The following is a 21,784-nucleotide window of genomic DNA, read 5'->3' on the forward strand; positions in this document are numbered from 1 at the left end:
AATATCATTTTTACTTTTGTACTTCATGTATTTTGTGAAAAAAAAACAACATAGGTTTAAGTGTTTACTCCTTCACTCACACGGTTGCTGGGAATAAGAAGCTGTTTCCCTGTTCTCTTCTCACAACAATACCAGTCTGAGCATTTGTGTTTCAAAGTGAAACAAGTTGTGGGGGGAAGTGGCTGTGTGGATGTCATGATGAAACATCTGTCATTGTCACACAATGCTGTTGCAACCTTTTCCAGTAAAAGGGTGCCGCTATTGATCCAGAGAGTGACACAAAACGGTAGCGAAGGAAGGGCAGCACATGACTGTACTCCGCCACCCCCATCCCCTTCCAGCACCCCATCAGGTCAGGAGTTAAGTGTAGTAACCACCTGACCAACAATGTGCAGGAATGAGTAGGGTAGAGGTAGGGCTGCGTTATCCAGTTGGAGCACTTTCTTAGGCGGCACACTAAAAGGACTTCAAACTGTAGGAACGGGATGACTGAACGTTTTCGAGGTTTAAATCTAACTATGTAACAATTTTGTAAACCTTGGTGCTGAAAACTGGAACATCCCTATTACAATGCTGCGTCACTGTTAAGTGTACCAGTTCTACTAGCTAATCTAACGGTGTATTGAAAAATAGTGGCTGGTCATTTTGCTTCTTTGCTGTTTTGTACTTTTGCAGCTTGGTTGTTTTGTACCTAACTTTAATCCATCCTCGCTTTGACAACCCATGGTTTAATGTATTTGTATAGTCTACTCACGGTCTGCAGTAAGGAAATTTGAGTTTATGAATTCAGTAGGGTAATATCTGCCAACAGGTGGTCACCCAAAGTTATTTCAGTCTGATGAAGGGTCATAATCTAAAAACTAAATGGAGTTTAATGCAAAGCTTACAGAAAATATTATACAATGAAATTTAATATGTGAGATTTGAGTATTTTTAGTTTATCTTTGCAATCTATAGGTACAATAAATTTGTTCCAAAGAATAAAATGTCAATGCATGGATATGAAATAGGGGTATGAATTGACATGAAGCTGTGTAAAAGTCTGTTTTAAAGCAACACTTGTGTTAAAGTAGTTCTATGCTGTAGATTTATTGCCAATAGACATAATTTTGTAATACTTTATCAATGCAATAAATATGGTGGTAAAACTTTTACGAGTGCATTTCCCATCCACAGCCATGAGCTTTGTTTATATCACTACTAGACGTTTTGTTAAGCTGTGGCAGAAAAAAGGATGTCAGGAATGTTAAAGGGGAAGGTGCTGTTTATATTCTGTTACACAGAGTGAGAATGAAGGCAAAGTTTTTCCTCTCTTTGCTATCTCTGGCTCTCTTCCACTGATGATGGTGGGGATGCCATGGTGGAAAGGGGGGTTTGCGTGACTCATACCAAAAGCTAGAAAGACTCTCACACCTAGGAAAGAATTTGCTTTCCCTCACCTCATTTTACCTCGCCGCACCTCCTCCCAAGTTTTATCCTCAGCCACGCAGGCTGCTGGATAAATAATATCTCGGGCAGCAGGCTCAGCTGGAGATTCATGTATAAACCGCCTGCAGGAATCAGTGGCGATGGTGGTATCTGAGGAATCTCCAAACAGGCCTTGAATGTTTTCTAGACTGTCCTAACAAAGCGGCTTTGCCTGCGTCACAGTTCTTCTGATAGAGGATCATGACACATATGAGAAACAAAATAAAATAAAACACTGCGTTGGGCCATCTGTGCTCATGCTGTCATTATGTGTGATAAAGCTCCTCCTTGCACAAACCTATCCCTGTTATTTTGTGTGTTTTGGCCCACACGCAGCCTGCTGATGAGGGATGTTGTGAGTCCAGGAAAGAAAGGGGGGGAGGGTGAGTTGGTTGGTGTGTGTGTGTGTGTGTGTGTGTGTGTGTGAGGTCAGCTTGCCCAGTGTGGCTGTAAACAAGTTGATCATAAAGACCTCATATAAACCCTGATGATGTATTCCTTCATCTGAAGAAAGTAAAGATGCAGCCTGTTCCCCTGGCAACTGTTGAGAAGGACAAAGCTCCTAATGTTTGGTACATTTCTGAGATATTCAGAGTGGATTTAGAGTCAGATGGAAGGAGGGGGATTTTTGAGCTCTATTTCTTGCAATTAAAAAGTGGGAGCAACTTTCGCCTAAATTTTGTCAATGAAAAAAAAAAAAGTAGAATGGAAAGTTCGGGGGCTTTTGGGGTTGCTCAAGTGTGGAAATCGAGACTGGAAATTATCGAGATACCTTCGGTTTTCAATAAGACGCCCACGTCCTCGTTACAGGTTTATCAGGAATGATTGTTGGTGAACGTTCTTGTCAAGCCAACTGTTGAGTCATTTTCTTTTTCATTTTGTTTCCCAGATAATGAAGTTGTTTTGTAGACTAAAAAGAGAACCCGACTGATGTTTCCATTGAGCTTCTGTGAAAATGGAGAACAAGCAACTGGAAGGAAGAGTCATCACCCGTTCTGTCTCTCACATTTATCAGAAGCTAGAAAGAGGCTGGTGAACCAGGAGTTATTGCCTTGTTTTTTGCTGAGGAGGCTTTGAATGAGTCACACGTGCTGTTCGCACAATATGTGTATCTCTTTGTTGTGTTTCAGGAACTGTGTGGGCAAATTTGATCTGTTTTTTACATGTCAATAAAGGTAAGTATTAGTCAGAAAGAGAGAGAAAGCAGATGGTTAAAAAAAAAAGAAATCATCTTTTTAACAACAGGAAGCCCATGTCTTTGGTACCCTTTCTGGGAGGCCTACTTCCTGTGGTGTGGACAGCAGTTTCCCCTCCCCACTGAGCTCAGTTCCCCTCTCTGTAACGTCACACTTGCAAGCGGCTGATCTCTTTGCATGAGTGTCTGTTTGAGGCAGCCCACTAACCCAGTTATGGGCTGTCAGTCTCAGCCAAGATGCTCTAGAAAAAGGGCCTCATCTTTTGTCTGTTACCCTGTCAGAGTACTCTCCCCTTTCCCTGCTGTTAAATGTTGCGTTTTCGCCTAAAAAGACAATTAACAGGTTGTGAGTCAATATGTCACTGAAGCAAACTTTTTGTTCTCCTAAAACATGTGAAAGCCGCTATTAGGAGGTTCAAAAATCACTGTGTTGAAAGGTCAACCACCGACAGCCAGGACGAGGAGGTTTAGTTGGTGGTGTAGACTACAGATACCAGCAGACCCTAAATGTAAAGGTTTTGGTCGTCCAAATGATATCTACCAGCAGGAGGTCACTCAAACGTTACTTTGGTTTAATCAGGGTCATAGTCTGTGGTATTTTATAACAGTCACTGGTCCACAAAGTGATCAAACTCAATGGATTTGGGATGTCATGTAAAATAGTTTACAGGTAAATTACATGACGTGTGAAAGTCCAGCATTGGTATGACTTTCCTTCTCCATAATTCATCAGCATATGATTTTTGTACATGGGTAAGAAATGAGACGAGGTTGGCACAAAATAGTGATGGGGTAAGTTGACCTGGAGTCATTAATTGGCCTTTGTTAGGAAAAATGTTAAAGCCAGTGTGTAGATCCTGCTGTAATTTCTAAGTAACTAGAACAAAGCATATCTGTTTCTAGATTATTGTATGATGGCTTATTATTTACACTAACATGGGTTCTACCCTTTTTAGGTGAAATTTGATGGAAGCATTTTTTGGCTAAATGGAGGATATATATGAAACTGTACTAAATAGGATGGAAAAGACTATTTAGGCTCTTTTTGGTTCCAAACAGATGGAGTTAGCTGTAGAAACAGAGGAGTATTCAACTCGTATCCTCATTTGACCTGAGGATCACCACTGGCGCTGTATCCCCTGATTTTTCAGAGTGTGTGTGTGTGTTTAAAGACGCAGACATGATGAGGTTAGCCTGCATCACTGACCGAGATCGGCATGTGCTGACGTTTGTCCATGCACAAACAAATAAGGCACGTACGTGCAGGGGAGGACGGATGTGAGGGAGAGAGAAACGTTTAGCGTTTCCTCCAGAACAGATCTTTATCTGGGAGTGATTATGTAACGACCAAATGGAGTACGAAGTGTGAGGAGGGCGGAACAAGACGAGGCGAAAGGCACAGAAAAGACCCAAGCTTGGTCTTTCCGCTGCCCAGAACTCTTTCCCTGCCTGTTCTCAGAACTTAATCTGCTCTTTTCTTATCAAACAGTTAGACAATCTCTTAATATTCAGCAGCATCATGGTCACCGTTGAACACTCAAATGTTTTCGCTCTGTTTTTGCCTTGGCTTTACAACGCTCTGTAAGGTCACGCTGACGTTATTGTTGTACCACTAGGGAGGATAAAAACAGAATCAGAGCCAGTGTTCTCTGTCCCACAGATGGCTAGTTTTCGCAGCGAGCCTCGTCACTGCCTGCCTGCCTGCTCGTTTCTGGTCTGGCCGAGCTTCAGAACGAACCAGCGGTTGGCACGGCAGGCTGAAAACTGACTCAGACTTCATGTTAGTTTTTAACTGTTCGTTGTTCTCTGCTCCAGTCGATTTTGGTGCAAACCTTCCAGTACAAAACAGGTATTCACTTCTGCATTTGTGAATTTCTCTTGGCCGTCTTTGTTACCTCCACCCCCAGCTGATGTTTTGGGGGAGAATCATTTGCGGGTACAGCATTGGGGGTGTTGACAGGAAGAGCTCTTTGATGTGTCGTCATTTGGGGGGGGATTTCTGTTCAACAAGCTGTACTGTGGGGGGAATTTCTCGCATTGGGTTTATCATCTGGGTGTGTTTTTTATTGAGAAAGGGGGCGGATGTCTGATGTCTCTGATTTTTCCTTTTTTTAGATCACACACTGAAATACTGCAACTAGTTGTGGTTATGTTGTAGAAGTGAAAGTAAACACTCATTCACACATTTATCACTTGTTTACTTTTGGCTTTTCGGATTGATTGAATCATAAGATTCGTTAACTTGCAGTTTAGTGGTTTAATTTCTCTTCTCGCAGCATGAAACCCCCCTCCTCATATCTCATCACATCCTGTTTGTATATCTAAACACTTTCAATTTACCTTGTGCACTGAGCAGAGTAGAGATGACATCACGTAGTCCGAAAAAAATCCCCACCACTCTCGCATCGGCGGTGATGCAGAAACCCGCCCACGGTCACCTGACTGTAAGCGGCGTCCTGAGGGGAGGCGGGGTTTTAAGGGTGCTGCTTTCGGGGAAGCCCTTTTCCAGTGTTGAGTCATTGGTGGGGTGGAAAGGGGGTGATGATCGTGCGTATGCTCACAAATTGTCCTGTAGGTGGTGTCACTGAGGTGATGAAACCTGAGCTGGAATCAGACACCACGGTTTGATGTCAATGTTCACGATCTGGTTTCACAGGACGGATTTTCTCACACTCTGCTGCTGGTGTAGCTGTGAGCAAACGGATAGCCAGGATAGCAACTGGAGTAGACTGTTTGGCCGCAACACACACAAACACACACCTTTTGGTCACTGTGTCCCCATTTGCCCTCAGTGGTTCAGTCTACTGGCTACATTTCTCTCTGTTTTATTAAATGATTCCTCACGTGTCATGGCTCACTTGGCCAGTTCAGCTCTTCCACTTAGTTATATCAGTCTAGTTTGTGTCTGTTCGCTTTTTAAACTGTTCAGTCAGTCTCACCACTGAGTCTCCCTCTTGGCTTATTTAACCGTATGCCTCCTGGCTACCATCAGGTTTTCCACACTGCTCTGAATCCACTTCATTGTTTCTGAAGGGGAGTAATGGGGGAAGCAGCACATCACAGCACACACTGTGCTTTGGATGCTGTGGTGTGGATTAACCTGTTAGTTTAGTTGTTAAAGTTGACTCACTATTTTCTCCTGAAATGTAAAAGGTGCCAACATAATTAAAATTCTAACATAACGTTATTAAATGATCTAACTAAATTAGGTAAGTGTAGGTTTGGATGACAATACTGCAGTATCACAGTATTTATAAAAACAACAACGAATTACATGATCTAATTACATTTATTTCAAAAAGATAAGATTTTTCCTACTTCTCCTATAATAATAGAGCATTGAAGATTATACTTAAATCAATAACTATAGCATTTATTTCTTATTTTACTGTTTGGAGAAATCTTTTAACGAACAGTGACTACATTTTTTGTGGTCATTTTCACACATTTGTGCAGAATATCATCCTTTGCCATTCTGTTCGTATGGTTAGTGTGGCTATCCGCTCAGTTAGAGGCTGCAGTCGGCTGTTAAACAGCTGTTGTTTTAATAAAAGGAATTACACCTTTAAGAGGGATGGGTGGCTCTGCTTTCATGCCGTGGCTGTCTGTGTTGCTGCAACTAGAAATGTACCCAAACAGATGCGTTTGTCATTCTTGTAAGAGAGGAAAAAAGTGTAGAAGCCTTATTTCAGCCAGCTAACTGGCAGTCTGCAGCAACAGATGGAGGAGGGGTCTAGCTAATTTGCTTTATGTTACACACAGCAAGCAACAACTGAGCTGACTTTGGCACTTTAGTTGACGTTTCATTCAAAGGACTTTAAAGCCTTGTAAAGGTGTGGTAGAAAATGTTACAGGTTTCCAATCTGTAACCTTTTTAAAACCGGCCCATGCCTAGGTTTGTTCTAACTATTCTGTTCTATATTGAATTCATTGTCTAGTTATATTTTAATCAAACGGAAGTACAAAACATTTAAAAGATCAACAGGTCATAAGCAAGTTAACGGCATTTATTTAAATGTTCTCAATCCAGAATAATTTAAAACCTATGAACTCATATCGCTCACAACAGACAACTTTGCTCGGCCGTCTTTGGATTGATGATGAACAACCTTTTCCTTTCACCGATTCCTCTAGTTTTTCGTCCTTGTTAGGAAACAAACTTTGCGAGCTCTTTTCTGCCTTGGTGGCAGGTACACTTTTTCCTGGACAACAAACGTTGGGTTGTGTTGTTCATTTGCAATGCGTCGACGTCACTAAACTCGTTGAAGCTGGATACAAACTCACATTTTTGAGACGTTCTAACCCCAACTCTTATTGCAGTTCCTAACCATTAGTAATGCAGTTTATTTTGCAGCAAATAGAAACACATGTTAACCTCACAGTTGTTTCCATGCTGGGCAGGACTAATAAGAATTCCACTGGACTGAACATCTCGAGTAACATTCTTTCTGGTTTACCAAAAAAATACTTAACATTTAACCATTATTGGACGATACAGTATAATACGAATTCCTCTTTAGAGTGCTGGGTTATATTGGAGCATGTGAGTGTTGTGTTTACCCTGGCATCATGTAGTTTGTATGACAGCTTGACAGCAAAGCGTTCTCTGTTCTCCAGGTTTGGAGGAGAACCCAGGGAGATGATTGGCAGCTCAAGAGGAGATTTACCAGAACTGTGAATCAATAACTCTGTGCTAACTCTGAAAGGTGAGCCCAGCTGGAGTGTTTGCATCAGTGCGGTCTTGACAGTTTATCCCGGCCTATCTTTGCTCCTCAGCAGCGTCTGGTGGAGCCTGATTCTTTGTGGCGGGGTAGATGAGATAGAGAGGGCCGCCTGTTTATGCGTCTGTGTGTGGAGCTACTGGGCTTTAAATAGAGAGACGTCCAGAGTTAGTGGGAGGAAGAGGAGAGGTACTGGTGGGAGGAACCTTTACGTATGTGCAAGGCTAATTTGGGAAGACTAGTGGAAGAGTGCTGTGCTCTGCTGAGCAAGAGGAGTGACTCACAACCTCATTGTGTGTCTGGTACACTCCAACTGATGCAATATCCTTCAGTGAGTGGTGTTTTTAAACTTCTTTATAGAGATGCAACGATCAATTTATTATAGCAAGAGGCTGCTGTTTTAGCAATGCTGACCATAGTGGTTTCCATTGCAAAGCAGCAGCCTCTTCATGTATTGTTAGAAAATCTTAAATCCAAAAGGTGCCGCAATTTCAAAATTCAGCATGTTCTATGACGGACAGAGGTTGAAAGATTAAAAATGATAAAACTAGAACCTTTCTGTAATGCATTCAACCTTCCTATTATCCTCTGTAGGTCTTGTTCTCCTTCTAGCAGCCTCAATGAACCACAAATATGCCTCAAGATTTTACAGAATGTTGGAGTCAGAACTAGGAAGCCATTTTAAACATCTCTGATAATTAAATGCCTAATGTTGCATTTTTTTTTTATGGTGTGGAAGTTATTACTAAAGCAGAGTGTTTTTCTTAGTGCAGCCTGGTGTGTTCACTTTAATTCTGGTCTCCAACCGATTTCTTCATGGAGTTTTATATCTGTATTCTTGCCTTTTGTTTCCTGTCAAGTGCATTTTAACTCTACAGTGTTAGAAAACGTGAATTTATGTCTTTCTTCTTTGTGTTTCCATCACCACTGTTGTCCTTTGTGTGGTCTCTGTGTGTGTGGGAAGGTGTATGAGTGTTTTCGTGGCACTGTTCACACTCTTTTCCATCTCTTCTCCTTAATCTAGCCTTCCATCCTTTTCAGACCGTCTGTCGCTGCTGGCCCCCCTCTCATCGCTATCACGCCTGCTGTAATGAGATTAAACTTTAGTGTATATACTGGGCACCCACACTTGATACACACACAGATCCAGTTAAAAGAGAGCCCAGGCTTCTTTAAAGCAGCACAAGCCCAATGCCACTGCAGCTTGGCTTGTTTCCAGCGCTGCACACTCTTGGCATGTGACCAAAGCCTCTCACTCTTAGTTTTTCCCCTCTATCAGGAGCTCCATGCTCAGGATTACAGTAACACCAGATCTGTCCTCATAGGTGAGCTCCCCAATGAGCCATCTGGGCCTCAGAAATAATCCCATTATGTGACATTTAACTCACTGCTGCCTCCTACTGGCTCAAACATGCAAATAAACCAGCAACAGACAAAGAAATTAACTAAATTTAGCTTTATGGGGGGGGGAAATATAGCCACTGCATAGATTCAGCATTACCTCTGCCCTTGTAGGTCTCTCCTTCCCCATCCCCTCTCAGCTGACATAACACTGTCTCTCTTTAACTACTCCATATAATGGAGAGAGCGTGGTGGCATTTGTTGACTTTTCAATGAGTCTCTGTGTTACTCGTTCTCACACAGGCTCTTCTGTTTCTCTCTCTGCAGCCAGTTGGCTTTTAGGCTCCTGGTGCAGAAGACAAGGGAGTCAGACGTTGCCGATTTTCTCAGTGTTGGAGTGAGGCCCTCTCTGTGCTGCACTGGAGGGCTTCACAGATACAGCTAGTCTGGTGTGTAACTGTCATAGCACTATAGAGGAAATTATTTTAGACATAAATGTTTGGGTTTTTTAATGAGGTGCATGTTGATAATTTCCAGGCTGGATGCATCACGCAGTGGAGAAGTTAAACGGGCGAGGCACACGGGACTCCTTCCCTCTGGACGGACTCAACCGGGGCCAATGGCCTCCCGTGAGCAGCCGCACCTGGCAGCCACCTGCCAGGTTTGTAACCACGACAACCCGTACACAACAACCTCTATTTACTGTTACCTGCCAGCTCTAACCTATAGTCACAGCTCTAAGGCATAGCTTCTTTGATCAATCTCAGAAGTTTAGATCTGGAAACAAAGTCCTACCAATTTAAGTGTTCCAGTTTTAAGTCAGAAAACCAAGGAATAACTTTCGCCTCTTTTCCTGAACAACAAACCTAGCCCAAGGCAGTTATGAATTGCGTTCCTGTGATGAAAGACTCCTTTTTGTAGCCAAAGAAATTGTTTATAAAACAACCACAACTACTGGAAGACAAGAACAACGGCCCACACTCATGTTGAAAGCAACCTGAATGAACAGGAGAAGAAGAAATGGCGGCTATTATACTCCCTTTGATTTAATTAGATGGTTTCAGTGTCATTAACGTGTTTTAAAAAATGTAGTCTTCTTCCCTCAGTAACAGCATCCACACTAAAGAGTGTTGTGCTTTAATGCAATACGTTGGCACTGAGGCATGGGGCTTTTACTGATTGAGTTTCTACTGGCCTGTCAACAATTAGGTCCAATTCTCATAACCAGCCAATTCCTCTATACAACTCTTATTAAATACAGGGTGACAAAAAGAGCTAAAAGCAACTGATTGAATTCTGTTCTTTTTACATTTAAACACCAATGAAACACCAAGGTTGTATGTTTCTCTGATTTAGTGAAATATAAACCATAAGAGGACAGCAGTGAAGGGTGTCAGATGTCAACTGCTTTCTTTTCCCAGTTCATTTTTTCAGACATGATATTTCAAGTAGAGATCTAAATGCAGAATTCAAGCCTATTTGTCAAAACTGTTATGGAAACGCCACTCATTGCTCCTTGTTCCCCATTAGGTGTTCGCCTGCAATGAACCAACAGCAGCTACTTTCCCATATACCTCCTGGAGCGCTAGGTGGATTAAACCATCACAATAAATATTTAAGTAATGGGTAAGATCTACAAAAAAAATGTTTTCACTTAATTTACCCACATTTTGAGTAGATTAGTATACATTAAAATGTTTCACTGTTACTCATTGTCTCCTTAAACTGACTTCTTGAAAATCTAGGATATAATTTTACATATAAACGCAGTAATTGGCACACGTTTATCATCTCTTCACATCTTATCAAGCGCAAAGCTTATCAGAGTGATGATTTTGCCCATTCAAGCCGTGTGGTCAGAAAGATAACGAATTTAATTTTAGAAAAGTTATTAACATTAGATGTTCTTGATATTTTTAGCCACTACTGTCAGAGGTTTGTGTGGCTAATGATGCTGACATCTGATTTACATTTCTGATTTCGTGCTAAATTAAAGGGATATTTCAAAACTTTTTAAGGAATCTGACTTGGATTTGTTATTTTAGCCTTTAAGCTACATATTAAGACTGACCTGAACCTAAACTTGCTATTCTACACTGAACAGAAATTCTTTAAAATACTGTTTAGGATTTGTAAAACCTCTACTTCATCCAAAAAAACATTATGATTGTTGGTTTTCTTAAAAATAAGTATTAAGCATCTAGGTATGCTAGGATGATTTGGAGTGTATGGGGCACAGATGAAGGACCTGACATGCTATAGAAATACAACAGATGTTAGAAAATGTCTAATAGATGTTGTTCTTTGATGTACCACTGTTTAACTGTTTTATTTTGAATGCCCAGGCCGATGCGAGGAGGTGAAAAGCTTGATTTCCCACCAGCAATGTTCCCAGGAATGCATCGGGAACAGCAGAGGCCTCCCCCTCAACATCTTCACCCTCCCCCTCACAGAGTATGGGATCAGCAGTACGACTCCCACCTTCCCCCTCAAGCCCATCCGGTTCTATCCTTGCCCAACAGCCATACAGTGCGTCTCTTTAATGGTTATGCTGGTGGCCATTTGCTCAACCCACATCTTCCACCTAACCGAACGAACCCACTGCTAAAGGTAAGAGAAAGACCAAGGATGACACTTCTAATGCTTTGAAAAACAACACACTGGTTCATGTTTTTTTCTGTTGGTTTCATCATTTGCTTTGGTTTGGGGGGGTTTCAGGATCCCCGGGGTCCACCACTGCTGGGAGATGAGATGCGGGCTCAGGTGCACCAGGTAAGAGCCTCTCTAATTGGCTGTGACCTTGTTTCTTCATCCATATAGACAGAAGACGATCCCACTTCAGTCATTCAGTGATCCAATGACAGAGACATTCTAGCTAAGCTACTATCAATGATATTTCTATTAACCAAGGAGCATTTCTTTTCTGAACACAGCAGAGAGGCTACCCAGGGAAGATGCCAGGGGGTCAGCTGAAAAGACCAGGTCCTCTTCTGGGGGAGCACTCTGTCATCCAACACACTCCTCCAGCGTCACTGCACATACCCCCCCATCCTACAGTAGAGGACACTCCCAGTCCCAGCAAGAGGAGAAAGAGTTCGGATCAGGTACACAACAGCCTATTTATCCCATCACAGTTCCTGTCCTCCAGTTTGTGATTGTTTTCTTCAGTTGACTTTTTTTTTTCTGAATTTCTTTTATTTTTTTATGTTCCAATCTGTGTTCAGGTATCCCACTCAGGGATGCAGCATTTTTCTGGCCAATCGTCATCTCAACAGCAGACATCAATTCATCACCATCCCCCAAAGCCTGCTTTCTGGAACCCCATTCATAAGGACAACGGCGTCCCCTGGCAGCCCCCGACATCAGACAGAAAACATCCGCAGGAGTATCAGGTCTGAATAGCTGCAGAAATATTCCTTTCTGTGTAATTCAAGATGCTCATTTTTAGACTTTTTTTGAGGGGGAATGTATGGTTAATTGTTTGCTTTCTTGTTCTCTGGTTTATCAGGAAAGTAATAAACAAGGGATGTGCAGCTACACTTCAAAGACCTCTCCTAACTCCTCCAGCCCTTCCAACCTCTCATCCCCTCCACCAAACTCGTCTCCAGGAAGCTACAACCAGGGATGTACTCCTCAGCTCAAGAAAGATATGCTACAACCTCAGGCTGTGAACCCCCATTCCTCCTACCCAAATCCAAGCTCTAAACTAGAGCTAGGCCCCACCTGCCTGGCTGTGGAGCCCCGTGGTTTCCACAACCAGAAAAGCCCGCTTGGTGGGGGCCACATACCCCCTACTCCAACAAGGGGAGACAAAGATCATCGAGTAAGAGCTCAGTCGTCACCAGCAAACGCTTCTGCAACCAGCAACAAAAACAGCAGCAGCAGCAGTGTGCCTTACAGCCACTTCCAGCCTCACCCGGGGCTACAACACCTGGGTGCTCCTCCACCCCCTCCTCCTGCCAGCAGCACCTCAGTACCTCAGCAGCAGCAAAGTGGTCCCAGTGAGGCTTGGAGATACCAGAGCAGGCCCAACAGTCATTCCCTGGTAGGTAGAAGTTGTTCACACTTGGTTAAGGGGTAGAGGATGTGCAATAATTGACTAGGAATGTCAAAACAAAAAAAAAGGTGCTTTCCTGCTTCATAATCTTCGGTTCAATTTAGTTTTATTTATATATAGCGATTTTATTTTTAACGTCATAAAATCTAATAACTACTTTTTCAGCTGCTTTCTGCACAGTTCTCTAATGACAACTGAGCATACGGAGCAGGTTACATGGCGCAAACAGAGCCACAGCTGAAGTAGCAAGTCTCTTTGACTGTAAACATCATTGATTCTTAAATAGACTGATTTTTAAAGATCTTTTAATGCGCTGGGGATGCAGCTGACAAAATCAGATATCATACCCTTGTTAAACCAGAAAAAACAAAAATATTAGAATTGCCACCTTGTGTTTAAGGTTTTGTAATGTTTGGATCTCCTGTAGACCACTAACAAACTGACTGGGTCTTCACGTAAAACTGTTATGGACTGAGATGCACATTAATTTGTGTGAATTGTTCCTTTAAAATTGGTAGCACCAGCTGACGCAGCATTGTGTGTGTTTTTTTTTTGTTTTGTTTTTTTTCCAGCAGTCGGTGGTCTACACACCTCCAGGTCTGCTACCTCAATCCCAGCAGAGCCACAATCAGATTATAGACGGTCAACTTTCAGGTCCCCCCAAGCATCAACCCCACGTCGGCCCCCCTGTGCCCCCGACCAACTCCACCCGAACGCCTGTCATCACAACCAACCCCCCTTTGTCCCTGTCCTCCTGCACCATCAGCCACTACAGCTGCAGCTCAGACGGTGTTATCTCTTCAGGGTCTACATCACCCCCTACTGGTTGCTCTTTGAACAACCGCTCAAGTCAAAACAGTTGGAGAGGGATAATGAATCCAAAGCCCCAGAACTCCACCAGCCCCAAATCTCAGGTGGGAGTTCTGATACAACCAGGTTGTCAGAGAGGTCAGGCTCAACGACATGACCTGCCTAAACATCAACACCAGGAATCCACAAAATCCCAGCCCACCAAAGGGAAGATGTCATACTATGCTCAGGCTAATCTGGAACAACCTACTCCTCCATTTTCCTCATCGTCTTTGTTCTCCTTAGGGCACAACAAGGCAGAGGACAGTGTAATCACAAGGCGAGATTCAAATCCTCTTCCAAACTCCCCTACTACATACTGCCCAGCCTCTCTTCTCTCTGTCAACTCTTCGCCTAAACGGTCCAGACCGAATCATCAGTCGAACTCCTCATCAACACAGATGTTCTCCTTGCCGCAGGCTTCAACCTCTGTCCCTCAGACGATAGGAGATGTCTTAGACAAGCTTGACGCCGAGCTGGAGGGACATATGAAAGCTGAGGAGCGGCGAAGGCGAGACAGAGAAGAGCAGGAGAGGAAGAGAGAGGAGTTGAAACAAAAGAGAGAGTTGGAAATGAGACGAAAGCTGGAGGAGGAGAGACAGAGGAAGCAGGAAGAGGAAAGGAGGAGAAAGGAAATGGAACAAATGGACATGGAGAGAAAAAGAAGAGAGTGGGATAAGCAAGAGGAGGAACGGAAAAAGATGGAATGGGAAAAAAGAGAGCAAGAAAGGAAGAGGAAGGAATGGGAGAGACAAGAGGAGGAGAGAAAGAGGGCGGAAGCTGAGAGACAGGAAAGAAAGAGGAGAGAAATAGAGAGGAGTAAGGAGGAGAAGAGGAAACTTGAGGAGAAAAATAAAATGGAGCAAAACAAAGAGAAAAATCTTTGCAGTGCTAAAGGAAAAGAACAGACTGCTATTGAAAACCTGGAAAGACTCCTCTCTGGGAACACCCCCACAGTGCCCCCACCTCCCCCCCTCTCAGTTTCTACACCTCCCTCAGCTGCATCACCCTGCACCTCCCAGGCATCTCCTCCATACCCTTGGCTCAGTCGTGGCGGTGTACCTGCCGCTCCAATTGCCCAGACCCCCAGCAACCCCACAGAGAGGCTTCGCCCCCCTCCTCTAACGCCGCAGACTGAGTACGCCAGAGAAAAGCAGCGGCAGAGGGAGATGTGGAGCAACGGCGGCGGCGCAGCATTTAATCCCTCATCAACACTCAGTACCTCAGGGATGAACCACCCCATATACACCAACAAGCCCCTAGCGATGCAGGCAGCACCCAACCAATCCAAAGACTCCGGCAGGGATAGAGACCAGCATCATCTCCCTACCATGGCAATTAGAGAGCCCCCCAAACTCTATCAAGCATTTTCAAGAGACAGCCTCCCCCTGCCACCTTTGTCCTCAAGCTCCACCTCTGCCAGGGGAATCAACAACAAGCAGTTGATGCAAAGCAGCTCGGAAAAGACCGGTGCAGAATCAGACAGTGCTCAGTTTGAGGAGGAGCCTTCTGAAATGTCCACAATGCTTCCTGATGGTCTGGCTAACATTATGGCAATGCTGGATGAATCGATCAAAATGGAGGAGGAAATGTACAGCAATGAAAAGAATGGGTCTGCAGGTCTCATACACAACTTCATCCCAAGTGCTGACCCCATCAAGAGCTACCTGTGTGCCCCAGACCTGATCCCAGCCACAAAGCATCAGCCTAATCAGGAAGACTTGGGGTCAAACCCAAGCCCCCCTGTTCTTAGCCGCCAAGGCTCTCTGGCATCCCCTTGCAGCCGAACTTCTTCCCTTGAGGAAGAGGAGGACTACCATAAGGCTTCTTCAAATGTTCCTCTGAGCACTAAGCCAACTGTGGACATGGAAGTTGGAGTAGGGAATACAAATTACCGCCACAGCGACCTGGCTAAACTCTACGGCCTCCCAGAGCAGACTAAAAGCGAAGCGGATGAAGAATCTGAAGAGGATTCAGAGGCCCCATCTTGTTCTCCGCCGCCCCAGAGACCCCACCTTCATCAGACAGGTGTAAACAGTATATTTAAGTCTCTAGCAACAGTGTTGGAAAGCCAGAAGTATGCCTATCGAGGCGGGCCTTTCGGGAGACCACCTCCATCAGCTCTGGTTGGTGTCAAATATTCCTCTTCATTGTCGCTGGGCCCTGATATCTGCCGCCAGCAGCAGGGCAATTCTCCCACATCAGATTCAACAAGTCCACCATTCAGTCCTGCTGTCCCACCTCAGAAATCCTTCCCTCATACACTACTGGAGGACAAGAAACTAAAAACAGAGGACAGCGACATGTGGACAGACGAGGGGGAGATGGAAGAAAGCTCCAACTCCATGGAAGAGAGGAAAACCATAAAGCCCATTAAGGTGATAAAGAATGAACAAGAGATGACCACCATCTCGGAGTCTTCTCTGAAGAAGCTGGGGAAGAGCTGTGAAGTCATGCTGTGTCGACAGTCGCTCGATAGACCCGACCACCGTAGCAAGACCAAGGATAGACATAAAACCGAGAAAGTGAAGGAGCATAAAGACAAGAAAAGAAAGCACCGTCACAGCAGCAGGAAGCATGAGGACAAGAAGGAAAGGAAGAAGCACAGAGAGAAGAGAGACGATGCTTCTTCTTCCTCGTCGTCATCCTCTGGCTCCGGCCACAAGCGCCACAGAGACGGCAAGAGCCACAAAGGGAAAAAGGACCGCAGAATTCTGGGGGATCTCAATCTCCAGAGGCGGGAGTCTGAGAAGTATAGGGTTCATTGTGAATTGGATAAAAAGAAACGGAGAGATGGTACTGGCTCTTCCAGCGAGCGTGCAGAATGGACCTCGAGTTCAGGGGAAACATCTTCTGAACACAAAAAAGGCACAGATACTGGCTCGTCTTTAGGTTCCAAAGACTTAATGAAATTGAAGGCGCTTTCAGACGGGCAACCCAAGGAGCTGAAGATTCGCCTTATCAAGGTGGAAAGCGGGGACAGGGAGACGTTCATTGCCTCCGAGGTGGAGGAAACGAGGATTCCTCTAGCAGAAATCAGCATCAAGAACACAGCAAGTGAAATTATCCGCTCCTGCAAGTAAGTGCACAAGACGTTGAACAGTATTTATTTCTTTTAAACCCTCAAATCCAAAAGTACCTCCGCAACATTTATTTTGCTACTTTCTATGATTTCAGGGCAGCTCGTATCAAAGGGAAATTTAAGGAGTCGTATCTGCTGCAAGCCTTCTCTGTTAAACCCATTATAAGCACAGATGAACCTATTCCTAGAGAGAAACTCAACCCTCCTACACCCAGCATCTATGTATGTCAAATTTATCACGCTTTGTATGTCTGAGTTGTAACAAAGCATATAAAGTTCAATTCATGTTTTGACTGGATTCTATATGGGAGTAAAGTTTGGAAGCCACAGTAATGAGTGCATGTGCCGCCACCTTGTGGTCACTAAGAATTCATTTTTCTTGTCTGCAGTTGGAAAGCAAGAGGGATGCCTTCTCTCCGGTCCTGCTGCAGTTCTGCACAGACCCGAAGAATCCTGTTACGGTCATCAGGGGACTAGCTGGATCTCTTCGACTCAGTACGTTACGGAACCTGTAACTGCATGCAGTTCATTTTAATGATGCCTCAATCAAAGTTATGTGACAGACTTCTAGTGTTATTTAAAACGCTAACGTACAGATACAAGATGTTTATAAGAACTAAAGGAAGATATAAAGAGTATTGAAAATACTATATTAGCCTACAACACAGTGTGTTCTCTGATAATGTTTCTGAATGAGCAGTTCATTAGAAGGCACTTCGCATTAGTTTGCACAGAAATATTAAGCTGAAATCATGTCTCAAGTCATCCCTACTAGGTTTATGTTTTGCATCCATGGCAATACATGTTTAACATTTTTTTCCTCAATGTTTTCAGACCTGGGACTATTTTCCACGAAGTCTCTCGTGGAGGCAAGTGCGGACCAGGCGGTTGAGGTGAGGACTCAGGTGCAGCAGCCTGCAGATGAGAACTGGAACGCCAGCGGCACAGGTCAGACGTGGCCCTGCGAGAGCAGCCGCTCCTACACCACCATCGCCAAGTACGCCCAGTACCAGGCCTCCAGCTTCCAAGAGAGTCTTCAGGAGGAGAAAGGCAGCGATGAGGAGGAAGACGACGACGAGAAGAAGCCACCTGTTAGTGCTGATACTAACAAAGATGCCTCTAAAGAGAGTAACAAGTACGTATGGCACCAACTGCAATAAGTATTTAAAAGTTTGGAAATATGTTATAACACCAATGTTTTTCTTAGTGGGGAGCAGAAACCCATTGGGAAGATCATCAAATTTGGCACAAATATTGACCTCTCTGATCCCAAAAGGTAAGAATATATAACATGTCAGCAACCTTCTCTACTGAAGTACATACTCCTCACAGCCAACACAGATCCAGTTCCAAGTTTACATACAGTAATCATGAACATTTATATATAAATATTTGGGCTTTTATGAATACATTTGAATTATGCTATAGGCATGTTGATGGTTATAAAAAGCACATGGTTCACATGCAACTTGCTAAAGGACATTTCTTTAAATATAAATAGGGGGGTATATATAAATCTGACGGATTCAAAGCCCAAAATTGATGATTGTTGATGATGTGTGTATGTAAAATTCTGACTGAAAGTGTTAGAAATGTTTGTTATAATGCCAAAAGCAGAGTACATATCTGTTATTTCTGGTCAGGTGGAAGGCCCAGCTTCAGGAGCTGCAGAAGCTTCCAGCATTTATGCGGGTAGCCTCCAGTGGGAACATGCTAAGCCATGTTGGACATACCATCTTAGGCATGAACACCGTCCAGCTCTACATGAAGGTTCCCGGGAGCCGAACGCCTGGTAAACGACTCTCAGACGTGTCAGAAAAAGTTGCTTTCCAGGTCAGGAAACCAATATCGCTGCTAACATGCTGTGTTTTTGTTAAACAGGTCACCAGGAAAATAACAACTTCTGCTCAGTTAACATCAACATTGGCCCTGGAGACTGCGAGTGGTTCTCTGTGCATGAAGACTACTGGGAGGCAATCAATGACTTCTGTGAAAAGTGAGTAGAGGGAGATAACATGATGCTGTTTCAAACATTGTAAGTCATGATTTAGTCAATTTCAAATCTTTTCACTCATCTCTTCAGACATGGAGTGGACTACTTGACAGGGTCCTGGTGGCCGGTGTTGGAGGACCTCTACAACGCCAACATCCCTGTTTATCGTTTCATCCAGCGGCCTGGAGACTTGGTTTGGATCAATGCTGGTACCGTCCACTGGGTGCAGGCTGTGGGATGGTGCAACAACATTGCATGGAACGTTGGACCTCTCAATGGTAAGAGGGCGCCACCTAGTGGCTAAATCTAGATTGCATCTGCCAGAATATTAGACTTATTGTTCAGAATAATGTCTGCAGGCTACCAGTATCAGCTGGCCCTGGAGAGGTTTGAGTGGAATGAAGTGAAGAAGGTCAAGTCCATCGTTCCTATGATTCATGTTTCCTGGAATGTGGCCCGCACTATCAAGATCACTGATCCAGACACCTACAAAATGATCAAGTAAGGACAGATTAAATAAAACCAAAAAACTGCTAACTTATTCAGTAGCTACATGAATTTATAAACCATTGAAGGCCGTTTTAAAGCAACCTTTCCCAACCTCTTCCCAGACACTGCCTGCTGCAGTCCATGAAACACATCCAGATCCTTCGGGACCAACTGATAGCTGAGGGAAAGAAGATTTCATATCAGAGTCGGGTCAAAGATGAGCCGGCCTACTACTGCAATGAGTGTGACGTGAGTATTTATAAGTCAATGCCTACGAAGCATCGCACATTTTAAGACGGTTTTTACACAATGTAGGTAACCGGGTACACTTTCATTGTTATCCAACAAAACCAGCCCAGAGTTTCCAGTAGTCCAGGCAACAGACTCAAATCCCCAAACCAGGGTTTTCTGCCTTTAATCCCAGCAATGCCTAAAAGGCTGGAGTGTGGTGTATAATAATCAAATCAACTTAGACCAAACCAGAGTGTTTAGAAATGTTACTTTCTGATCAGGGTCATTTAGCAATAGCTTACTTTAGCTTTCGTAGATACAAACCACCGAGTGGTTTGAAAACTTTATACCTTGCTGCTGTGCGCTAACGTTCAAAACAAATTTCTCCTGCCACAGGTGGAGGTGTTCAATTTGCTGTTTGTGACGTGCGAGAACAGCAGCAGGAAGACGTACGTGGTCTACTGCGAGGACTGCACCAGGCGGCGCTGCCCCAACCTGAACAACATCGTGGTGCTGGAGCAGTACAGCATAGAGGAGCTCATGAACACATACGATTCCTTCATTTTGGTGAGCAAACTTTCCCAGCTTGGATTTGTTCAGAATGCAGCATCAGCCTAACTGTGACCGTGTCTTGTTTTCTTACCAGGCTTCCTCCTCTCGGTGACACAGCTCCCGCCCCCCTGTGTTTCCTCAGCCATAACCAAAACTCATGCAGCGCCAGGACAAAAAGACAGTTTTCACTTTGGTTTTTCAGCCCAACATTTCATCATTATTTTTATTTTTTTGCTCCTGCTACTACTTGCCGATCAGCCAGCTGAATACGTTTACTCGTTACTGTTTACAGAATCAACAGAAAAAAGAAAAAAAAACGCCAACAACATCCCAGTGTACTCTCAGATGGTGCTTTGAAGCAGAAACCCTGTCGGTTAGCAGGGCAGCTGGTGCTGCCATTGAACAAACTGTGGAGGATAGACGGTTTCGATGGCGCAATTTTCTTTCTTTGGTCTTGAATACTGAAATTTGTACAAAATCTGTGGGGTGCTGTCGTTTTCTAAATAATTTATTGTTTCAGGTTGCTTTTTTTTCTAAACTAGATCAGCCTAGATATATACCACATTGGCCTTGTATTTAGAAAAGAAAGAAATGAAATTACTAATAGAGATATGAACATTTTTCTAAAGCATTAAGTATTTTAAAAATTACAATTGTTTGGATCGCTTCAAAAGATACGGGTTTAGCAACAGTTTTTTTTTTAAAGGGGGGATTGAGTTCTTTTTCAGATGCTTGTATTTGTTGTAAATCTTGTCTCTATGAACTTTGTTTTTATCTGGAGATTAATACTCAGCTGTCACACATCATCAGGTCTTTTTTTTTTTTTTTGTATCTCTGTATGAATTAGTCCAGAAAAAAATCATCATCCGACGTGTGCTGTACCTCGGTTTCAGTATGCAGTTTTCCTTCTTTTAGCAAATGTACATTTAATTTAAAATGTTTTCTCTATTTATTGGATATTAATGTTCTCCCTTTTGAATGGATTGTACATTTTTTCCCTCCTTATTTGACATGGTGACTGCTTTGTAAGAACTGAAACGGGGAGGTATCTCTGTGGCGGTGAAGGGTGCTGTTTTCCTGGTGCTTGCCTCTCTGCCTCATCTCTCCTGATATATATTGAATTAAATCTTTATCCTGAATATAACACCACCTTTTCTGTAGACAATAGACACACTGCTCACGTAGAAGATGACTAACGGAATGCTGTGTTTGTATATTCTCATTAAGGAAAAAAAAAACTAATTTTTCCAAAGTGTTTTGAGAAATGGTAATTTTTTTTTTTATTACGTAGGGGGCTTTTAGACAAGATTTTTATGATATTTGTTGAATATGATAATGGGATAGATGGTGCTAAATGTTCTCTTTTGAACAAACTTTTCTTTTTTTTTTGTCCTCTAAAAATGAGAAATCTATTTTTCCTGTTGCAATATTACCTTTTCCTTCTCTTTGTGGTCATTTATTTATAACTGCACTGTTTTAGCGAATTCACACAGACCTACTTGCAGACACACACACCAAACTGAGCCAGACATGTCTTAAAACACTTGTGAATTTGTGTGACATTACTATGACTATTAATTAAATAAACACTTGATAAATCCAGGCGAATAGATTTGGTCTGAATTTCCTTCCTACCAGCCTGAAGCCTCAGAGGAATGGTAAACCAAACCCATAAATCTCACCGTATTCAATCCAGACAGTAATTATGTCCTTCCCCAACTAATTGCTGAAGTAACCAACCTAACTGCAGAGGTCAGATGTCTGAGTAAGTCAGGATGACATCTACTCGGGACCAGCGGCAAAGCAA

At 43.3% G+C, this 21,784-nt stretch overlaps 1 protein-coding gene across 1 annotated transcript in view; it reads left to right on the plus strand.

The window, feature by feature from the left end:
• kdm6ba (lysine (K)-specific demethylase 6B, a) overlaps window positions 1-21,580 on the plus strand; it is a 131,853-nt gene extending 110,273 nt beyond the window's left edge. Inside the window, exons 6-25 of the mRNA XM_047385348.1 lie at window positions 9,052-9,173; window positions 9,262-9,385; window positions 10,255-10,350; window positions 11,070-11,334; window positions 11,443-11,496; window positions 11,658-11,828; window positions 11,949-12,116; window positions 12,233-12,769; window positions 13,354-16,709; window positions 16,808-16,934; window positions 17,102-17,207; window positions 17,547-17,847; window positions 17,920-17,988; window positions 18,356-18,504; window positions 18,594-18,708; window positions 18,796-18,983; window positions 19,065-19,206; window positions 19,317-19,443; window positions 19,822-19,992; window positions 20,072-21,580. Coding sequence (XP_047241304.1) covers window positions 9,267-9,385; window positions 10,255-10,350; window positions 11,070-11,334; window positions 11,443-11,496; window positions 11,658-11,828; window positions 11,949-12,116; window positions 12,233-12,769; window positions 13,354-16,709; window positions 16,808-16,934; window positions 17,102-17,207; window positions 17,547-17,847; window positions 17,920-17,988; window positions 18,356-18,504; window positions 18,594-18,708; window positions 18,796-18,983; window positions 19,065-19,206; window positions 19,317-19,443; window positions 19,822-19,992; window positions 20,072-20,089 — 6,279 coding nt within the window. The 5' untranslated portion in view covers window positions 9,052-9,173; window positions 9,262-9,266 and the 3' untranslated portion in view covers window positions 20,090-21,580. The remainder of the gene's footprint in view (window positions 1-9,051; window positions 9,174-9,261; window positions 9,386-10,254; window positions 10,351-11,069; window positions 11,335-11,442; window positions 11,497-11,657; window positions 11,829-11,948; window positions 12,117-12,232; window positions 12,770-13,353; window positions 16,710-16,807; window positions 16,935-17,101; window positions 17,208-17,546; window positions 17,848-17,919; window positions 17,989-18,355; window positions 18,505-18,593; window positions 18,709-18,795; window positions 18,984-19,064; window positions 19,207-19,316; window positions 19,444-19,821; window positions 19,993-20,071) is intronic.
• The last annotated feature ends 204 nt before the right edge of the window (window positions 21,581-21,784 follow it).

Source organism: Girardinichthys multiradiatus, chromosome 14, assembly GCF_021462225.1.
Source record: "Girardinichthys multiradiatus isolate DD_20200921_A chromosome 14, DD_fGirMul_XY1, whole genome shotgun sequence".
Classification (NCBI taxonomy): Eukaryota; Metazoa; Chordata; class Actinopteri; order Cyprinodontiformes; family Goodeidae; genus Girardinichthys; species Girardinichthys multiradiatus.